Raw genomic sequence first — 22,834 nt, forward strand, 5'->3', positions numbered from 1 at the left:
AAGTACAGAGGCTTCGGAGATCTGGGGATTCAATGGAAACTCCACTCAGAACTCAAAGCCTTGTGAAGTGCCCTGCTTGAATTTTCTTGCAGCCAGATTTTTCACTAGTCTGCTCCTGTGAATTTCTAAATAGTTTAGGATCGTGCTTAGCTGCTTTGATCGAGAGGGGCTCATACTATAGCTTTCTCTGACAACCCCAAGACACTGCAATATCTGATAGAGAGAAGCATGAGAAATAACATGAACAAAGTAAATGGAGGAATATCAGCAGATGTTTCTTCTCTGTATGAAATAAAAATGCAGCAGAGATGAGAGCTAAAACGGTCAGTGAGGTATAAATCTAGACCTCCATGAATATTTTTCATTAGAAATATTAGAAACATAAGATCAATTTTTGGCTAAAAAATGTGTTTTGTTTTTGTTTTTAGAGTAGGTTCCAATTTTTGGCAAATAATTTAATATACAGCTTTTCATGCCATTTTAAATTTTTTCTGTGTTCAGATCCTTCAAATATTAAGGTGAAGTACTTAAACTAGATACAGTAACTTGTATCTCCGCTTGAAAAACTTCCAAATATTTCAGTCAAAAAATAATACAAGTACACAATACAATTTCCTAAAAGCACCATAGGTGCCACATTCGCAGATCAAAGGGAGATATTCGAATAAAAACACTATTATTATCAGAAATATTGAATTTAAGTCTATGAATCATCCAGAGCCCTGAAGAGTCCTGAACAGAGTCCTGAAATGACACTGTCATGGGAGTGATCCAGGCTGTTTGATCTACAAAGATTTTTGATGCATTTGCATAGAATGAGAGCAATGGAGGTTTTTTTGTTCTATTTAATAGTCAAAGATTCACAGGTTTGCTTGCTGAGAAGACAGCGAATCCAGAAGTCAAAGCTGCTACCATTAGGAACATACTAAAAGCCCTTGTTTCCATATACGAACAAATAATTCCTAGACGACACACTGAGGTTTTAAAAAGCACTCATTTAGAAACAAGATGGTAGTTATTAAAATCCAGCATTTCAAAGAACAGACTGCAGTCACAATAAACGATGTGAGTTTGGAAGAGTTTCCACTTAAAAATTAAACCGATATTAATAAATCTAGTGTTGGTACAGAGATATGTGTGGTGCTTTTACCTTTTTTCTTTTTTTTTTAAATTTTTATTTAAATTGTATCACAAAATGCAAATTGGGATATTTGATTGCAAAAGACTTCACATGGCATTTCTAGCGACCAGAAGGTACAAAAATGAAATTCTGTTAGTAATTTTTGTAACTCTGAAAAAAATCTACCTAGTGTTGATGCTTCCTATACAGGAAAACTAATGCTTCTGAGAATTATGCACTTATATGGAAGTTTAGGTTTGACACTTTCCAACAGGCTGGGCTTTGATGCATGGAAAGAAGATGATAGTGTCATTTTGTCGAAAGTAAGATGGGCAACATCCATGCCAGTGTGTACAAAATGCAGCATGAGTTGATAAGAAACAGGGATAGAAGTAGCTTGTCTGAATGCAAGCCAAAGAATGGGTGATATCATTACAGTTGGTATTCCAGCCAAGTGAAGAAAGTGAGGTATATATAAAAAAGAGCTGCAGGTGGTGTTTACAAGTTTTAATCATCGGATTAGTGGGATCTACCATCCACAAATTTTATCTTAGGCTTAACAGAACTGCTCTAAACCTTGTTGAAAGAGCTAGTAATGTTGTACAGCTTCCAGCATTGTCTATTTTCATGTCACACAGCAAAATCTCAAGAGCAGCTTTATAAGTAATGTTCATCATCATGCTGGCAGGTATACACAAGTAAATATGAAAAGCAGAGTCCTTTAGGAATGAAACGCCAGTCTCATGCATCTCTTTTTTTCTGATCTGATTCAGAAAGCAGTGCAATAAAAGGAAAAATATCCGCGGAAAATAAAAATGTTTTCAATCAGAAAAAGGAGTTTGATAATTGAGGAGAATGAAGAGAAGAGGCATGAAGACAGTACACATTCCAACAAATATTCTTCAGATAGATTTTCACATAAAAGGGGAAGGAGAAAGCAAAAAGACCACAGTGGCAGAAAGTCTGAGAAAGAGAAAGGGCAGATGAGGTGACATGATAGTCTGGTACGAAAGCTGGAGAGAACCTGGCAACAAAGAAAGTGCCTAGAAGAAGGAACAGAGTGCGTGTTTAGCTTGGGGCAGGGCTGGGGGGGTGGGGGAGGAAGAACTAGTAAAAAAATCCTACTTCCTGTTTGGAAATATTTTTGTTTATTTTGCATAACGTCTAGTATAACAACCCAGCTAGATACAAAAAACATGTTTTCATTGCATTCAGAGTAATTTTGTAAGGAAAAACAAATGACTCCCTCTCTCCCCCCACGATTATACTCTAAGCTGGCTGGAAACATACTTGGAGTCCATATGAATAATATGAAGAAAAAAAGCAGATGCAATTCAACCCTAAATCATCTTCAGATTCCCTCATTCCTTCTTCTACTATTTACACATGTGGCTTCATACTCATAATCTTTCCAGTTTCTGATCAACACCAGGCAATGCAAGTGGTGAACATACTGGACTAGATTTGCTCTTTTAAGGACTGTTCGGAAGCTTTATAGACAGTAGTATCAATCTCTCTTGTAGTCTATAGCATGCAAAATGGTTCAGCATCCCCAGAATAACACAGGTCACTGAAGAAATAGGCATGGCACTCTCTCTTCTTGCCTCTTTTTTTCTTTATCTCATTCTATTTTTTCCGCACTGTAATTTAATTTCAAGATGAATTAAAACCAGCTGTAGCAAAATCTTGCAAATGATAGTGCCTATGAAAATGTGTTCATTGCCAGACTCCAAGAAGCATTCTTCTCATTCTCCAATTTCAGCTTTGAAATAAAGAGTTTGCTTTAAGTATATGTGACTACCCATCCTTTCCTGTAAGAAGACAGTTATATAAACAAAAACATGTCAGTTCACAGAAAGACAGTTTGCAGAAAATAAAGACTGGCTGTTTTATGAACAATAACATCAGTCCTGAAGTTATGCACAAGCTAATGGTGATGAAAGCTTGTATTTCAGGACTCACTAATTTCCACAAGACTCAGAGAAGAATTTTCCACAATGCATGATAGCTAGCTTCGTTCGAAGGGGTGGAATTGGGGGATTTGCTCTCATTTCTCTTTAAAGCAACAGACTGCCATCTAACAGATGAAAACATAGGTCTCATTAAGTCTGGAAGTTCCGTCCTCCTGATTTTCAGTGTCGTTGTGGATGAAATCTTACAAAGGCAAAGTCTGAGTTAACAAAAATACGCATAATATTGAGTGCTTTTCCAGTGCAGTATTCCATGACAAGCTATAGAGATAATGAATTGTTTCAGAGATCCGAATTGTGTGTATGTATCCTTGGATTTTGGAGACAAAGACAGTAGTCTTCAATAAAGAGAAAAGATATGGGTGTTTTTTGGTTGTGGCTTGGTTTTTTATTTTATTGGTTTCGTTTTTGTTTTTGTTTTTTTTTTAATATTCTGAAAGAGGCAAACGGTATTTCAGTGGCACAGCTACACAATGCAGTAACAGAATGGATTTCAGCCCAGAGATAGAATCGTAGAATCATAGAATCATAGAATCGTTAGGGCTGGAAGGGACCTTCAAAGGTCATCTAGTCCAACCCCCCTGCAAGGAACAGGGATATCTCCAACTAGATCAGGTTGCTCAGGGCCCCATCCAACCTGGCCTTGAACGTCTCCAGGGATGGAGCATCCACCACCTCTCTGGGCAACCTGTTCCAGTGTTCTACAACTCTTATGGTAAAAAATTTTTTCCTAATATCCAACCTGAATCTACCTCCCTCTATTTTAAAACCATTACCCCTTGTCCTATCACAACTGGCCCTCCTGAACAGCCTCTCCCCATCTTTCTTGTAGGCCCCCTTGAGGTACTGGAAGACCGCTATAAGGTCACCTCGGAGCCTCCTCTTCTCCAGGCTGAACAGCCCCAACTCTTTCAGCCTGTCCTCATAGGAAAGGTGCTCCAGCCCTCTTATCATCTTCATGGCCCTCCTCTGGACCCTCTCCAACTGGTCCATGTCCTTCTTATGTTGGGGGCTCCAGAACTAGACGCAATACTCCAAGTGAGGTCTCACGAGGGCAGAGTAGAGGGGGAGAATCACCTCCCTCGACCTGCTGGCCACGCTCCTCTTGATGCAGCCCAGGACACGGTTGGCCTTCTGGGCCGCAAGAGCACATTGCCGGCTCATATTGAGCTTCTCGTCCACCAGTACTCCCAAGTCCTTCTCCTCAGGGCTGCTCTCGATCCATTCTCCGCCCAGTCTGTATTTGTGCCTGGGATTGCCATGACCCAGATGTAGGACCTTGCACTTGGCCTGGTTAAACTTCATGAGGTTGGTACGGGCCCACCTCTCCAGCCTGTCGAGGTCCCTCTGGATGGCATCCCTCCCTTCCAGCATGTCGACGGCACCACACAGCTTGGTGTCATTGGCGAACTTGCTGAGGGTGCACTCCATGCCACTGTCCACGTCACCGACAAAGATGTTGAAGAGGGCTGGGCCCAACACGGACCCCTGAGGGACGCCACTCGTGACCGGTCTCCACTTGGACATCGAGCCGTTGACCACTACTCTCTGAGTGCGGCCATTGAGCCAATTCCTTATCCACCGAGTGGTCCATCCATCAAACCCATGCCTCTCTAGTTTAGAGAGAAGAATGTCATGCGGGACAGTGTCAAAAGCTTTGCACAAGTCCAGGTAGATGACATCCTTTGGTCGACCCTTGTCCACCGATGCTGTCACCCCATCGTAAAAGGCCACCAAGTTGGTCAGGCACGATCTGCCTTTGGTGAAGCCATGTTGGCTGTCATCCACCACCTCCTTGCTCTCCATGTGCCTTAGCATGGTTCCCAGGAGAATCTGCTCCATGACCTTGCCAGGCACAGAGGTAAGGCTGACCGGCCTATAGTTGCCCGGGTCCTCCTTGTTCCCGTTTTTAAAAATGGGGGTTATGTTCCCTCTCTTCCAGTCATCGGGGACCTCGCCAGACTGCCACGACTTCTCAAATACAATGGCCAGTGGCTTGGCAACTTCATCCGCCAGTTCCTTCAGGACCCGTGGATGGATCTCATCAGGTCCCATGGACTTGTGCACCTTCAAGTTCCTCAGATGTTCCCGAACCTGCTCTTCAAGTACAGTGGGCGGTGGATCATCCTCACAGTCCCTGCTAGTTCTTTCCACAGCTTGGGTGGTAAGACAAGAGGCTTTATCAGTGAAGACTGAGGCAAAAAATTCATTGAGTAACTCAGCCTTCTCTATGTCCCGGGTAACCAGAGCACCACTATCCTTCCGGAGGGGGTCTACATTCTCTTTGGACTTCCTTTTGTCCCCTACATACCTATAGAAGCATTTCTTATTGCTTTTTATATCCCTTGCCAAATTCAATTCCTTCAGGGCTTTAGCCTTCCTCACTTGATCCCTGGTCACTCGTACAGCTTCTCTGTATTCCTCCCAGGCTATCTGTCTCCGCTTCCACCCTCTATAGGCTAACCTCTTCATTTTCAGTTGGTCCAGGAGCTCCTTGCCCATCCACGCAGGCCTCCTGGCCTTTTTGCCCGACTTGTTCTTCATCGGGATGCACCTCTGCTGAGCTTGGAGGAGGTGCTCCTTGAATGTGGACCAACTTTCCTGGGCCCCTCGTCCCTCCAGGGCCGCCTCCCACGGCACTTTGCCCATCAGGTCCTTGAAGAGGCCGAAGTCCGCCTTCTTGAAAGCTAGGGTACAGAGCTTGCTGAATGGTTTCCTTGCTGCCCCATGGATCTTGAACTCCACCGTGTCGTGGTCACTGCAGCCAAGGCTATCCTTAAGTTTCACATCGCCCACCAGTCCCTCCCTGTTGGTGAGCACAAGGTCAAGCACGACACCCCTCCTTGTTGGCTCCTCTATCACCTGCAGGAGGAAGTTGTCGTCCACGCATTCCAGGAACCTCCTGGACTGCCTGTGCCCTGCCGTATTGTCTCTCCAACAGATATCAGGGTGGTTGAAGTCCCCCATGAGGACCGGGCTTGTGACTGCGAGGCTGCTCCTATCTGGCTATAAAGCGCCTCATCTGCTCTGTCCTCCTGGCCAGGTGGCCTGCAACAGACCCCTACCGTAACATCCCCTATCCGTCCCCGTCCTCTAATCTTGACCCATAAGCTCTCTGTCAGCTCGTCCTCCGACCCCAGGCGAAGCTCCAAGCACTCCAGCCGGTTGCTGACGTAGAGAGTGACACCTCCTCCTCGTCTCCCCTTCCTGTCCTTTCTAAAAAGCTTATACCCCTCCATGTTGACACTCCAGTCATAGGAGTCGTCCCACCACGTCTCCGTGATGCCAATAAGGTCGTAGCCCTGCTCATGTGCACGCATCTCCAGCTCATCCTGTTTATTTCCCATGCTGCGTGCGTTGGTGTACATACACTTTGGCTGGGCCCCCGACAAAGCCGACTCGCTGGCTGGAGCGACGGGTTCTCTTGGGTGGCAGCGTAAGTTCATTTGAACATACCTGTGATCCTTCCTCAGCCTCTGGACCCTCGGTGCTGGCACTGGCGCCATGCTGACAGAGGTGGGCTGAACTGTGCTCCCCCTCCCCCAGCAATACTAGTTTAAAGCTCTTCGCACAAGTCTGGCAAGCCTTTGTCCAAGCACCTTCTTCCCTTTCTCGGTTAGGTGCACGCCATTTGCCCCTAGCAACCCAGGCTTCTCAAAAATTACCCCATGGTCAAAATACCCAAAGCCCTGGCTGTAGCACCAGTCCCTGAGCCATGAGTTAACCTGCCAGATACGTTTGGCCCTTGCAGGTCCCTGCCCCTCGACTGGAAGCACTGATGAGAACACTATCTGTGCCCCAGAGTCCTTGACTGCTGCACCCAGGGCCCTGAAGTCCCTTTTGATGTTTTTCAGGTTGCTGCCAGCTGTATCACTGGCACCCACATGAAACACCAGTAGTGGGTAATAGTCTGTGGGCCGTATGAGGCCAGGTATTCTCTCAGTAACATCCCTGATACGAGCGCCCGGGAGACAGCATACCTCCCGAGACAGCGCATCGGGTCGGCAGATGGGTGCCTCCGTACCTCTTAGGAAGGAGTCATCCACTACCACCACGCGCCTTTTTTTCTTGGTGGTGCTAGTTACCACACTTGTTGGTTGAGCTGCCTCATCTTTCTCCAGTGCCTCCCCCGAGGTGCTAGGTTTTACTTCTTCGGTCTGCAGAGATGCGTGTCTGGGGTTCCCAAACTGCTTTAGCTTTCCTCTGATGTTGCGCAAGGTGTTTCAAAGTGGTACCTAGCCCCAGAAACATGGGCCTGAGGACTGCCATGGCTGTGGCGGGATCCGACCACAAGTTCTGTTGTTGATCATGGTGGCCGTGGCCTTGCAAGGACTGATGTGAAAACTGCTGCACAGTATCTCAGATTAGTAAAGATGATAAGTGGAAGGGAATAACATCTGAATCAAAGACTCAAAACACTTTAAAATAGAAAACACTTTCCTTTGAAATCAAATGTTTTCAAAACGAATACAGACAAGTACTTTCCTCATGACATAAACCTGTATTTGGAGGGCTTGGTCAAAGTATGATGCACTCAGAAGCTTGAGAAGAGTTTGATTTATTGCTAGCTTTGCAAGTTTACCAAAAACAAACAAACAAAACTCATTTAATCCTTTTATTAAGGAAAATAGCAATGTAGCACAATCCATTTTTTGCCCTCTCTGAAAAAAAAAAGGGGGTTAAAATCATAAATGCAGTCCTGGGTCTTCATAATTCAGTGCCAAAACTGTCACTGATTTCAGCATAGTAAAGCACTTTGAAAGCTTCAGTTTGGATTATTTGGTATGAAATCATTAACTGAGATCTGGACTGCTATGTTGGAAAGTCTGGAGTCATTGTTGCCAAATGAAAGGTATGTAAATTGTCGTGGTTTTTTTTTTTTTTTTTGGACTGAAGGTCGAGACAAGAACCGAGCGGGAGCACCCACCAACCATGGTCTCGGGCAAAACATGACTCGGGCTTTCTTCTTAAAAACAAAACAATTTATTAACAGTTACTAAACAAGAGACATAGGGGAACGAAAAACCGGTTACTTGAGAGGAGAAAAAAGAGAAAACAAGGCCAGATCTTAAACACAACAACCTCCCCACCCCGTTTCCTTTCGTTCCTGGCTCAAACCCCCCCCCCGGCGGCGCAGGGGGACAGGAATGGGAAGTGCAGGTCAGTCCGTCCATGTTGTTCACTGCCGCTCCTTTTCTTAAAAGGAGGAGGAGTCTTTACACCATTTTTCCCTTGCTTCGGTGGATCCCCTACTCACAAAGAAAAAGTCCCCAAACTTTTCCAAAGTAAGTCCTGCCCGCAGGATTGCAATCCTCCCCATGGATCGCACCAGTTCGGGCTTTACCAGTCTCGGCCTCTTAGGGAGCTGCTGCCACTCGCGTCGGCGTGGGTCGTCCCACGGTCTCCAGATGCCTCCACGACCTCGTCGTACATTCCATGCCCCATTATCAACAGTACCTGGTCGCGCATCCCCTGCTCCACGACCTCTCCTGGGCTCAGGCATCTCCTTCCCGACGTGGGTTTCTCCACGGGCCACGAGTGGGTCGCTGCTCCGCCGAGTACACCCTGGCTGCAGGGGGGCCGCCTGCCATCTCACACCGATTTGCAAGGGAAGCCTCAGCTCCAGTACACCTCCTCCTGCTCCATCTTTGCTGACCCGGTCGTTGTGGTTGTCTTCTCTTAGATATTAATCCTCTCTGGGGAAGCTCGGCCCGGCGGGCACCCCGGGAGTGGGGCGCTTACCGAGTCCCCCATGCGGCTCCCCCGGCGCCATCTTGAGCACATGGCGCCGGCCCGGGCCCGAGCGGCCGCTCGGCCGGGAGCCGGGAGCGAGGGCAGCGCCCTCCTGCTCTCTCCTTGCTCCTGAGCAAAAAGCCGTTTCCCGCCCCTTTGTCCCAACTTAAATAGGGCAATTCGCAGAGGCGCCGATTTGGCTCAACCTCCCCCGGGGGGGGATGGGACTCAGATCTGGTGGCACAGGGAGCAAATCCCCTCCCCTGCCACCAGAACACCCCCCACACATCAAACTATCACATAAAGGAACTGCCTGACAAAACTATGCAAGGTTTTATTTTGAAGGAAAACTGTTCAGGTGCTCATTTCCAAAACAGAACCTAAGCTAAAAAATAACATTTAAAAAACTATTCCTTAGCTTGGAAAGTTAAGCTCAACGATTCCAAAAAAATGGTTGCAACATGGGTGAAACCCATCCTCTCATCAGGGTGATCCAGGAACAGCTAATGGCAGCGGAGCAGGATGCTATTTTGTCTCACTGCTCTTCCCATGCACAAGGGCACGTCAGAAGTGGAAGGGGACTGTCACAATGTGCCCGCCTTCAGAAACTAAACCAAAACTGATCGATCTAATAGTCGTCCAATTAGCCTTTAAAATTATCTCGTGTGTGTGTGTGTGTGTGCGTGTGCATGTGTGCGTGTGTCGTATTCCACAGAGCTATAGCATGTAACTTGACTGGCACAAATCAACCTTCCCATTCCCCCCACAGTCGTAGTGTAGCCAAAGTGTCTCAGAGATGAAACTGGACTGTTTATCACCCAGCAGACCTATTTATTGACTACTTTAGCTGTTGTCAGTGAAGCAGATGCTTAAGACTGATGAGACATTTCAGGAACCCAAAGGAGACAGCCCAAAAAAATTTCAGAGGAATAAGTGTGAGAAATCCTACCACATGAGAGACTACAGCTCAGATAGAAGCGGTTTCTTTCGTTATGAACTGTGGTCTATTGAAGAAAATATAAGCTAAATATGAGGGAACGTATTCATTTTTTTTAACTTAAACTTTTAAACTTTTTTAGACAAAGCACCTATTGAAAGGCTTCTGAATATGTCCCTATCAGGCACGAAAATGCTTGGCCCAGTGCACGTTTGATTTCATTTTCCATCTTTACTGTTAAAACTGACATTTCTCCATGTAATTTGAGAGCTTTTACTATTCTTGGCACCCAATAAAACTTTCCGTATGAAAGTCTTTATTTCAGTTTTCACCAGTGAAAACACACTTTCACTTTGGTGAGCACAGAAGTCGAAGTTTCTTCTTTTATTGTTATTGAAAACTGTATTCACCATATATAAAAACAAGCAAGAGTCTTTGGAAAGGCTGGTGCAGGCTATCTAAAACTGCTTTTCTAAGACATGCAACAGAATTCCAATGCTGGGAGGGCACAGGTGAACAGAAACATATATTTCTTACTAACTTGTCTTCAATCCTTAATAGCTTAATCCTCCAGCCTGACAGACTGCCCAACGTGAACCAGCTGGTTACCAAAGTAATACTGGGAACACGATTGGTCTTGATTCTGCCAGGGGGGTTATAAAGAGCAATTCTGAAGTTTCACTGACACTCTATTTGGAAAGGCTGTGACTGCAATCCCTTTCAAACAGTTTTAGCATCATGCTATGCCGTAATCTCTCCAGCTTTTCAAGAAACTACATATAGCTACAGTATTCTCGTTATCACATTAACCAATTATTTTACGTAATAGGGAAGTGGCTGTTGTATGTGATGATTTGTATCATATATATCAAAGCTATACTTAACTTACCACATTGCTGCACGTCCTGTACCGGATGTTTCGCCCTTCACAGGTCCTGTGTCCAAAAATTAAAAACAAACACAAAAATATTAATAGCTGAAAATGAAAAAGCAAACACATAACGTTCACTGTGTCAGTATCTTCCTACAAATATCTCTATTCAACTAATCCCCCACCAACTCTCTTCTCCAAAGTAAAGGGCTCTCTATCCCTATGGGGGTATTGAGGTATGAATTCTACAACTCCTCAGTTTCCTAACTTTGCTCTAAAAATTAATTTATAGAAGGTGATAAAAGTTTATAGATGAGGTTAGAAGTCAGCGTACAGAACCTGGCTGGAAACAGACATATGATTCTCATTCATGACACCCCGTGTGTCCCAGCTATCTGCAGCGATTTCGCGAGGGCACAGCTCTGCCTCTACCCAGGGGCACACCTCAGGGCTTGGTCTGCTGGAGGGCAACCTGTGCGCTGGCAGGAAGCAATCCTGCCTGCAGCTGCCTGACATTACAGGCTGGTGGGACAGGGCTTTTTCACAATTCGACATGAGGGGAGAAGGAGAGCATAAAACTTTCCCCCTCCCTGATCCACCAGCCCTTGGCTACGCCTGGATCCCGGCTGCGGAACAGCATCCAAAGAGCAACTGGGTCCAGCAGGGGAGGTCAAGGAGAGCACGTGCCCTGGCGTGTGCTCTCCGTGGCTCTCCGCCTTTTCCCCCATGGGAGACCCGTACCAGCCGTGATGCTGGCAGGGCTCCCAGAAGAAAGGTCAACACCCAGATATCTTTTTAGCACTCAACAGCGTGTATTCTGAGTATTTGACCTTAGGTGAAGACTCATGTGTTTTATGAGTTCAGACAGCATACTCTGTGGAGGTCCTCAGTACAAATCAGAATGCAGAGTTTGGCTTTCAAAGATATAATTCTATTCTTCAACAGAATAGAATTCCTTACATTTTTAATTTCTTAATTTCACAACTTTTTTTTCCCTTTCTTTTTTTTTTTTTTTGGCCAGGATTTTACAAGCACACATTCTTTGAGGACTAAATGCCTGCCAAGACTGAAGTTTTAAATCCAAACCATTTTGAACTATCCAAGAGAAAGGACAGCATCTGCATGCATTTGTGTCGTTCTTTTTTCCTTCTTTTTTTTAAAAACAGGAAAAAACTTTTTCCATACTGAGTTAACTCTAAAATAAACTGAACAAATTTCCTTTAATTTATTGAAGTCATCCTTCCTCTCACCTTTTTCTGCAAGGCTTAATTGCAAAATTCCTCCAGTAGTCATTTACACCTATGTGAGTAAATAATCAGGGCTAAAGACAGCTTTGCAAATGTATCACAGTGGTGTAAATGATCACAAGAGAAGATAAACAAGTAAATAAACTCTATCAAGGAGAAATGTAAGCAGAAAGATAACATATTCTGTTGTGCAACATTTGGCATATTAAGAATGCTATTAAAAGCATTATAGAAACACCACCAATTCAATGCTTTTGTAATGTTTAACTAATTCAAGTAAATTTTGATCATTGCAAGCATGCACAAAAGTGAAAAGTGTGCACAGAGTATCAAACACCAGAAAAAACACTTTTACCAGTACAATAATAAAAATTATATTCACAATAGGCTATGAACTAAAAAACTGAAAAAACTCCCAAGCAACACCCCCAATACCCCAGTTATTCCTGAGCAATATAGACAAGCTGATAGAGACACTGTGGTGCGGCCCAAACCTATTTACACTCCACTACATTCAGCAGAGGTACTCCTGGTTTATGCTGCTAGGTAGCAAAGAAAAAAGTGCATTATGCAGCGTGCAGACAGTCCTAGTGCAAGCCTTGTACAACACACTGAATAGCTTTTTCAGCAAGCTTGATACATGCCCCATCTGTCTCCAGAAATGCCATACAACCCATCAGATATCTCTTTGATTCACACAGACCTGCTGTTATGACAATTTCAATTATTGTAATTTATTAACCTCAGAACTATTGAACTGCCAGGGAAATTTGAACTTCCTATCAGCTGCCTCACAGTTTCTTCTTCTTCTTTTCACAGTTTCTTCGCATTGTCTGTTTTGAAATTTTGTTTTTTCACTTATTCTTTGCATTAGGGAAAAGAATAGGTACTTTCATGAGACATATGCCACAGAACTATTCAAATTTTTCTTCCATTTTCCCTCCTCTGGCTAATAGCCAGGGTTGCTCACGAAAAACGTGCAATTCTGCATGCAGTTAGTGCTGTGATGGTTCATGAACACTAGGAACCACTCTTGCAAAACTTCCCTTATCCCCTCTCCAAGATGAAGCTTTGGGGTTTTGTTGTTTAAGCTCATTAGTGTCCCTTTTATCACCCATCAACCAAAAGCAGGCAAACTGCTTCCAGCCTGAGCTGGTATATTTTCACAAGAGATTTGCAGAGTAGCTTGTGTTTCAGATCTGCACTACTTCAGGAGAGTATTCCAGATTCTCTTAAACTCAGGTATCTGCTTTTGGATTCAATATCATAGGATTTGTAGAAAAATAATAGATAATTAAAAAGACTGTGAAAAAAATTAAATAGTAGATTTTGGGGGGCATAAATGTTGATTTTTAAAAGTAAATTCTGGTTTTGACCCTGTCTATGCTTAAAATATGGAAGCTGAAACCATCTAGTGAACTTAATCCTACTTGAGTGAAATACCCAGCATCTCGCACCACGCCAGGCCAGAATAGATTTTTTTCTCCTTTAGGCAGGGTTCGAATTAATGGCATGGGTCCATATCTCAGCATGGATGCTTTGCAGAATGCCGCAGCACAGACCCCTTAAGGTGCAAGGAAGGATGACAGCAGATGAGTTAGACCATGTGATGAGATACAGTTGCCACACATCCTCTGACCTCTGCAGGGTATAAATGACAATTCACGTCAACAAGGAGTGCACACAGCCACTTGGAAAAGTCAGAAATCATCCAAAAAGGCAAGCTCGTCTTGGAGAGCACACAAAGAGTGGGAGCAGTAAGAGGTACCACTGCAGTCTTCTCTGTTATCTGTGCACTGCAGGGGATGTTGCAGAGGAAAAAGGTAGCTGTGGGTTTGGCTTGACAGGCAGTTATTATCATGTGAATATGAAAGGAAAGCAAGCTGTTGGGGATCATGTTTCATACTTCAAACCTAGTCACTTGTTTCCAGTAAAGTTTCTGAAAGAGGTTAACAACTTTTAATATGTTAAAATATTCACTTAATGTAAACAGCCTGAAACCCTGGTATTTATTTCTCCAGGCTCCAGTTCGTAGAGGGACTTAGTTCAATTCCCCCCCCTCAAAGGTCTAAAGTAGATGTGTATTTGTGCTCAGCTAGAGTTAGAAGCCCTGCAATAATCCATGCCAGAAAGAACAACAACCCCATGCCAAAGTTGCCTTTGTCTGTAATTACCAGAGACGATGAAAGAGATTTGCAGAGAAGGACCTCATCAACTCCTGCCACTCTCAGCAGTCATCAAAGTTTGAAATGCTTTTCTTTAGAAACAAGTCTCCACATAAGCAAGTAACTATGAACCAGAGGTGGGTTATTTTTGTGGACGTGAATCTTGATGCAACTGTTCATTCTAGGGGTTTGAAAGTTGATGTAATGTTGGACAACCCTCACTCTCCTTTATTTTCACACCCCTTAATAACTATTCTTCTGGGCCGGATTCTGGTTTCTGCACTGTACTTGTGAGAAAAGTATGCCGTGGACCTTTCTCCTCCCACAAGACCTTAGGCAAGCTGTACCAGCCCTCTCCTCCTGGTGCCAGCACACACAGAAACACCGTCTTGCATCTCTGTTTCCTTACCCTGTTGCTCTTACCTCTTTCCCAAATGCTGGAGAGTGTTATAAGCCCCTCTTGTCCTCAATACAATTTTTGTGTTTGTCCTTCTCTGGGGGAAAGAGAGTATCTTTTATTCTTTCAGCATATTCATCTTCCCATGAAGGAAATGTGTGGACACCAAATTGTTATGAAAACGAAAGATGCATTGGGACTGCATTGATTTTATGAGTCTACTTTTTCAAACTGCCTGGTTGGGTCTGCCCAACTTCATGTCCAAGTCAGTCAACACTTTTTCCATATCTTCTTGTTAATAAGCACCTTGCCTGCCACAGTGGGTTGTGCAGATGCACTGGTATGTTTTGCCATACAGCTTGGCATTGCAACTGTAAAAATCTTTCGTTCTTTATGTTTAGGAGACTGTCTCCTACAGACTTCTGAACCTTGTTGAAATAGTGAAATACCAGAAACATTACAGGAATAGTTAACTTTGAAACAAGAAAAGTGGGCATGAATAAATGAGCTAACTTTGCCTGGCAAATTTAGTTACAGATCTTACGAATATTCTTTCTTCAGGAATAAAAAAGTGAAAAAAAACAAAACCAGGAGCCAAAATACCAACTTGAGACACCACATGCAGTAAGCTGGCTAGGCAAACAAAAACATGAGTACTGATCTGTGGCCACCAAAAGCCTACCTTTTGCATAAATAATGTTTTTCATAATCTTGTTATTAGAGAATCAGTTATTCTGATGTAAATAATGTATTATACTTAGCATGAATGGGCCCATGTGAACCTCACGATGTTTAACAAGGCCAAGTGGAAAGTCCTGCACACGGGTCAGGGCAATCCCCAATATCAATACAGACTGAGTGATGAATTGACTGAGAGCAGTCCTGCAGAGAAGGACTTGCGTATACTGGTGGATGAAAAATTACATAGGAGCCAGCAACGTGAGCTCGTAGCCCAGAAAACCAACCATATTCTGGTCTGCGTAAAAAGAAGTGTGACCGTTAGGGCGAGGGAGGTGATTCTCTCCCTCTACTCCACTCTGACAAGACTCCACCTGGAGTATTGCATCCAGCTATGGGGTCCCCAGTACAAAACAGACATAGATCAGTCAGAACAGATCCAGAGGATCATCACAAAAATGATCAGAGGGCAGGAACAGCTCTCCCATGAAGGCAGGTTGAGAGAATTGGGGTTGAAGATGGGTTCACAAAGGGAAAGTCCTGTTTAACTAACTTAATTTCCTCTTATGACAAGGTCACCAATTCAGTTGGCCAAGGGAAACCAGTAGATGTGGATTTTTTGGATTTTAGTAAAGCTTTTGATACTGTGTCTCACAGTATACTTCTGGACAAAATGTTCAACATACAGCTAGACAAGTCCATAATAGGTTGAGTGAGCAATTGGCTGACAGGTTGGGCTCAAAGAGCTATAGTAAATGAAGTCACATCACTCTTGTGGACAGTCACTAGTGAGGTTCCCCAGGAGGAGGAGAAGCCTCAGGGCTCAATTTTAGGGCCAATGTTCTTTAATGTTTTTATCAATCATCTAGAAGCAGGAACCAAATGTACATTAAGCAAGTTTGCCGACGATATTAAACTAGGAGGATCTGTGGACAGCCTTGAGGGTAGAGAGGCTTTACAGAGAGATCTGGATAGATTACAGACCTGGGCAATCACCATGCATGAAATTTAACAAGCCTAAGTGCAGGATTTTCCACCTGGGATGGATAATCCTGGTTATATATACAAATTAGGGGATGAGAGGCTGGACAGCAGCCCTGTGGAAAGACATATGGGCGTTTGGGTTGATGGCAAGTTGAATGTGAGTCAACAGTGTCCTCTGGCAGCCAAAAGGGTCAGTCATGTCCTAGGGTGCGTCAAGCACAGCATTGCCAGTCAGTCGAGAGAGGTGATTGTTCCACTGTCACTGCACTGGTGTGGTCCCACCTCGAGTATTGTGAGCAGTTGAGGGCACCTCAATATAAGAAGGACATTAGACTACTAGAGCGTGTCCAGAGGAGGGTAACTAAGATGGTGAAAGGCCTTGAGGGCAAGACTTACAAGGAGCTGCGGAAGTCATTTGGCTTGTTCAGCTTGGAGAAGGCTGAGAGGTGACCTCATCACAGCCTACAACTTCCTCTAGGAGGGCAGCAGAGGATGAGGTGTTGATCTCCTCTCTCTGGTGTCCAGAGACAGGACACAAAGAAACAGAATGAAACGCATCAGGGGAAGTTCAAATTGGACATTAGGAAAAGGTTCTTCACTGAGAGAGTGGTTGATCACTGGAACAGACTCCCCAGGGAAGTGGTCGTGGCACCAAGCCTGTCAGAACTCAAGGTGCGTCTGGACGATAGTCTTAGTCATATGCCTAATTTTAGGCAGTCCTGTGAGGAGCTGGGAGATGTACTTGCTGATCCTTATGGGTCCTTTTCAACTCGATATATTCTGTGATTCTATGATTCTGTGTTTGGCCTGGAGAAAAGAAGGGCCCAGGGCACCTTACTGCAGCCTTTTAATATATAAAAGGGGCTTATATGAAAGATGAAGAAAGACTATTTACCAAGGCCCTACTGACAGGACAAGGGGTAATGATTTTAAACTGAAAGAGGATAGATTTAGATTGGACATAAGGAGAAATTTTTTTATGATGCAGGTAAAGTGACACTGGAAGAGGTTGCCCAGAGAAGTTGTGGATTCCCCATCATTGGAAGTGTTCAAGGTTAGGTTGAACTGGGCTTTGATCAACCTGATCTGTTGAAAGATGACCCTGCCCATGGCAGAGGGGTTGGACTAGATGATCTTTAATGGTCTTTTCCAGCTCAAACCATTCTATCATTAAATAAACATTGACGCTCATGTATGTGAAGGAGATGAGTATGGCACTAACAAAAAAGCCATCGTACTGGGCCTCACTCTGTGAAAATCTGCTGTATATCTAGACTGAATTCACTGGAATCAAAAGAATGGAATGTGGCTATAGGCATATGGAAATAAATATACATTATATCAAAGAGATGGTATTAGAAAAAAGAAAAAAGGAAAAAATGCTTTTATTTAATACTTAGCATGAACCAAAACCTGACTGACTATTTAGGAAATTGAAGGACAAGTAAACAGTGTTTCTGAAAGACAAAGTCCCTTTCACAGTGACATTATTACAAAACAACCAGTTTCTGGCAACCTGATGTTTGCTGAAGTTGTGTTGAATGCCCCTTTCAGAATCTCTAGTTCTAAAGTTGTTTATAATGTAGATTATACTGCAAGAAATAACCAAAGTAACATAAAGGTAGCTAGCCCAGCTACTGATACCCCAAGTGGGCTATTTCTAGCAGTCTAGGTAAAATAGCACAGAGTCCAGAGAAAGCTAATATATCTCTTGGTTTTGTAGAGATAAGCCTTTCCTTTTGAAGGTACAGTTAGGCTTGTGTCACAAATTCATTTTAAATTCTGAAAGTTTGATGAGAGGAACAGTTGAGATTTGAGAATTTTGTTGGGAATCTTACACAAACAATCATCAGCTGTGGCTGTAACAGTGCTCCAGCCCCCACAAAGCTCTTACCCTGGGTAGTTTCTGCTACCCTGGGAGCTTGTGGTTGGCATTATATTTACTCAAAAGTAAGGCAGACTTTGGACTTTTGCTGAACAAATTGCTGAACAGAATAGAGTTCATTACGGTTTTTATTTGCAAATTCTTCTTTGCATTCTTCAGAGCCGCTGAATGTTATTTTCTAACAGATGGAATTGAATGACACTCCCTAAACTCTCTGTAAAATATGACTGCCTAGTCCAATTAAAATATCAAAAATAAAATGTGAGAAAAATAAAGGAGAAAAATTTGTCAGAGTGCTTTCAGACTACTGTTTATTTTCACGCATTTAGTCTCTCCTGTTTGTTTGTCACTGCAGTAATTTTTGTTTTCTTAAGAATCTTTAAAAAGTGTCTTTAGCTTTAGATTTGCACATGCAACACATATTGCGGATATATAGAAAACAATTATAGTTGCAAATGTTTTTCAGTCACTCACTAGCCAAGAAAGGCAGAAAAAAGCAAGAATTAAAGGAGTGCCTTTCAGCAAAACGATGGCAAGAGATCTCTTCACTGTTCAAGTGGAAAGAAAATACAATACTAAATTTCACCTGGCCTGCTGTATCACAAAGATAGCATCTAGAACATATTTCAGGCCCTAGAGTACTAACACCTCAAATTTGAACACGCCTGACCTCGGATCTGGATCCAAGTTTTGCAGCTGGTCTTTACAAAACAAACGTGCTGATCAGGAACCTAAGTTCCCCGTGCTTTGAAGAAGTTTGAACCTGGGTCTAAATCACGTGTATTAGCGCAACTCCACTGAAATGCTCATGCTTTCTCATGGACAATCTATTGTTTGGGGCTTTAGAGAATCATATCTTAACTTCTTTTTTATAGGTAGTAAGGCTTACAAAAACTCCACATCATGCAAAGGCCCAGATGATTTAATTCTTTTTCATTTAAATTTCAGAACAGATTTACTGAAAGAATTATGAATATACAAGAGGTCTTCCAGCGAACCTGGACTTATGAACAGTATATCATCCAAGTGAAGGCTTCGCAGACATTTTTGTTAGGTAGGTTGCTTCTCAACAGAGACAGATTTATGGAGACCATATCCATCACTCATCTATAGGTACGATGATAACTACCTTCATTCTAACACGGATCAGTTTCTCATCCAAAACACCGACATACAACATCCTTGTGGCAACTCTAGCAATGGATTACAAGGGAAAGCAACACCTAAAAAGCATCTTATGTATTTCTAGCTACTTTAGGAAAACATTTTATGTATTTTTAGCTACTTTGCTGAGGCACAGAAGCCAGAAATTAGGACAGTCAGCTATTTACTTTTGTGGATGTATTCAACAATTTTGACCGCATTTGTGCAAAAATATTTTGCTCTTTATTCTACAGACCTTAAGATAGCAAGAGGCTTATTCTAGCATTCGTAGAAACTGACAGTATTGAAAACTACCATTCTGACCAGCATAGGAATATTTTCATAAAGTGGCATAATTTACCTTATTCAGTAATGCCAGGACTGGAGCAGACTGCATTTATATCATCGTACAATTGTTGCAGTAATTTATGCTAGCTTCTGTCTGATTGTGATGGTTTGATGGGGGGCGGGGGCGGTTCTGGTGGCAGGAGAGGGAGTTTGTTCCACCAGATCGGACTCCCATCCCCCCTTGGGGTTGAGCCAATCAGTGCCTCTGCGAATTGCCCTACTTAAGTTGGGACAAAGGAACTGGAAAGGTGTGCTTTGCCCAGAAGCGAGGAGAAGGGAGGAGGGCACTGCCCCTGCTCCCTGGCTCCCAGCTGGGGGCTGCCCACACCGGGCTGGTGCCACCTGCTGAGGATGGCCGCGGTGGAGCTGCTGGGGGAACTCGGGGAGCTGAGTTTCTCCTGTAATCTGTGGCGAGACAGCAGGCAGCCCCCCTGCAGCCAGGAATGCGCTCGGTGGAGCAGGCACCTGCTCGCAGCCCGTGCAGAAGCCCATATCGGGGAAGAGATGCCTGAGACTGAGGATGGTCGTGCAGCATGGGATGCATGATGAGTAACTGTTAATAATGGAGCATGGGATGCATGACGAGGTAGTGAGGCATCTAGAGTCCATGGGACGACCCACGCCGGAGCGAGTGGCAACAGCTCCCTAAGATTCTGAGACTGTGGTAAAGCCCCAACTGGAGCGATCCTATGGGGAAGGATTGCGTCCTGCTGGTAGGACTCACTCTGGAGAAGTTTGTGGATTTTCCTTGTGAGTAGGGGATCCATTGGAGCAAGGGAAAATGGTGTAAGGACTCCTTCTCCTTTAAGAAAGGAGCAGCAGTAACAATATGGATGAACTGACCTGCACTCCCCCATTCCCTGTCCCCCTGCGCCCCTGGCGGGGGAGGTAGAGCTGGGAAGAAAAGGAAAGGGGGGTGGGGAGGTGTTGTTTTTAGGATCTGGCTTTGTTTTCTCTTTTTCCTCTCAAGTAACCAGTTTTGTTTCCCTTTGTCCTTTTTAAGTCACTGTTAATAAATTGTTTTGTTTTGAGAAATCTATCACAGATCAGTTTCTCACCCAAAACGCTGAGTCTGTTTTGCCCTGGACTGTGGTTGGTGGGTGCTCCCTCTGCTCTTGTCTCGACCCCCAGTTCTTTTATTATACTTTTCTCCTCTCCACTTTCCTGGAGAAGGAGTGAGAGAGTAGCTGTGTGGAGTTTAGTTGCTGGATTGGCCTAAACCATGATGCTGATAAAGAAGTAACTCAAAAACTAAAACAACTGTTCCATTGTAATTTTCACTCAGAAAGTTCAAAGGACCTTTTAACAATGTAAGATGTGAAAAACTTCAGATTGTCTTGCAATCTAAGCCCCTGAGACAGATGAGTCTGTGGCTGTAGCCTGAAACTAGGGGCCACAGCCACATGCTTGGACTAAATTTTGAACTAATTTGTGAAGCAGCAACACAATAATAGACAATGTTTTGCTATCAAAGATACATAGCTGAAACTCTAAACGGTGTTTTTTAAACACATAATATCTGACGTATCCCCTTTCCAGTGCTAGTCAGAGTTGTTGTAAAGGGTTCTTATTCTATTATTCAGCTTTAAACTAACGTGAATAACATGCATCTGTTCCACAGTCATCTGACAGTCACCAAACCATTCGATGCTTGATTTACATACTGATAATCTGTGTGATCAAAATGAGAAAACATTACTCCTTAATGAAATAAATCCAATTTATTTTGGGCTTCTTCTCTTTTAGTAAAAAATGTCGCACAGCATGAAATTGACCTAATTTAGCTAGTTTATTAAACCTAACCTCCAAAGGTATGTCTTGGTGGCTATTTTACTGATCAACTGAGTTAAACTACTATAAAACTGAGAGTCTTTTATGCAGGTGTACTGATTTCATCTTGCAGAATGCAATGGCAGTGGACTGAACAACCAAACTAATGAATCACTTCAGCTAATTTAGCAAGCAGAGCTGTTGGAAAGGGTATTTCATACTGGTGGTTTGCTTGCATTACCAAAAGGTAGCTGTCAGGTGAAGGAGGTATTTGGAAAGGGGAAAAAACATATTCCAGCAGCAGTATGAAGCATCTAAACAAAGCTGGGATTTCAATTTTTTTCTCTCTCTCTTTTTTTTCTTTCTCTTTTTTTTCTTTTTCTTTTTTTTTTTCAATGTCTATCACTTTTAGTACTGAGGGAAACTTGTCAGGGAGATGTTAACGTTGACCTTCTTCTGCTACTAAACACACATCCCTCATCTAGTGGTGGAAAACCTCCACTCTATTAAGCAGTTTACACATGATTTCCTAAGGGTAAGAGTGATGATCTCAAATTCTGAACCCTTAAACCCAGATTCAGTATCCATGCGACTCCGTCACCAGCTCAGTGCTCTGCTGTACACTCACACAAACTGTTTCCTGCTTCGCGCTTTAGTCGGAAACAGCAGGAAGGGTAACAGGTAGGGTTTCTAACCAGACTGAAAAAAAGACTGCTTATCTATTATCTGCTAAAATCATTCCCAAAACAACCTTACTTTACTAGAAAGCGTATGCTGCTCACTGTCAGTGTGGGATACTAGGATGCACAGTTGAACTGAGCTGACGACTCCCGTCTGCTCGTGTGACTGGCATATTTATTCATATTGCTATCACACTAAATGTCCTCAGCATAATCAGGACCAGTTGTTCTAATGAAATGTACTATTAAACAGCCCCTACCCTGAAATGTTTGCCATCTAAAACACTAGAAAATAGAATTTCTCACTAACACTTTCCATTCTTTCATCACAGCTGCAAAGTCCTAACACAAAACATGTTCCCAAAACAAACAACACAAGCACTAACATAACTTTGGCAAACAAAAGCTGGAAAGAAAATTGATTTCCTTTATTTAGCTGCGTATACTAACCGTGTTTAGGAATGGGCAATTAGTCCTTGGGTTTCTTCAAAGCAGATGCACTTGGCTCTCTCTTTTCATGTTATGCTCTGAGAGTCACCTCAGAACCAAAAGACATAAGGCCTTATGAACAGTCCTCCCAGGATGAGAAATATTTAGGATTAGTTTGTTTGAAAACATCTAAATGTATTGCTTGTTTTCATTTGCCAGAAGTATCTAGTGTCTTCCATCATGCTGCTATGAAATTATACACTGCAAATACATGAGATAAACTGTACCAACCAAGAAATTGTCCCAGAGGGATGGACATTTTGTTCTGGCGTTTCCCAGTTAGAAATACTCATGTGCACAGGCTTAGTTCCAAACCTTCAAAGTCTGGATGAGTTTCTTTCCCCTGCTCTCTCTCTGCCTTTTTCTTAGGAATTTAAAAAGCTTGCCTAGCACAAAAATTAATCATTTAAACCCTTT

The 22,834-nt window shown here is 43.4% G+C and overlaps 1 protein-coding gene across 1 annotated transcript in view; it reads right to left on the minus strand.

The window, feature by feature from the left end:
• Nucleotides 1–22,834, minus strand: part of ADAMTSL1 (ADAMTS like 1) — a 365,777-nt gene that overhangs the window by 167,217 nt on the left and 175,726 nt on the right. The window contains exon 3 of the mRNA XM_086629918.1: nt 10,650–10,695. Coding sequence (XP_086486044.1) covers nt 10,650–10,695 — 46 coding nt within the window. The remainder of the gene's footprint in view (nt 1–10,649; nt 10,696–22,834) is intronic.

The sequence above is a fragment of the Tauraco erythrolophus genome, chromosome Z (assembly GCF_009769465.1).
Source record: "Tauraco erythrolophus isolate bTauEry1 chromosome Z, bTauEry1.pri, whole genome shotgun sequence".
NCBI classification, from domain to species: domain Eukaryota; kingdom Metazoa; phylum Chordata; class Aves; order Musophagiformes; family Musophagidae; genus Tauraco; species Tauraco erythrolophus.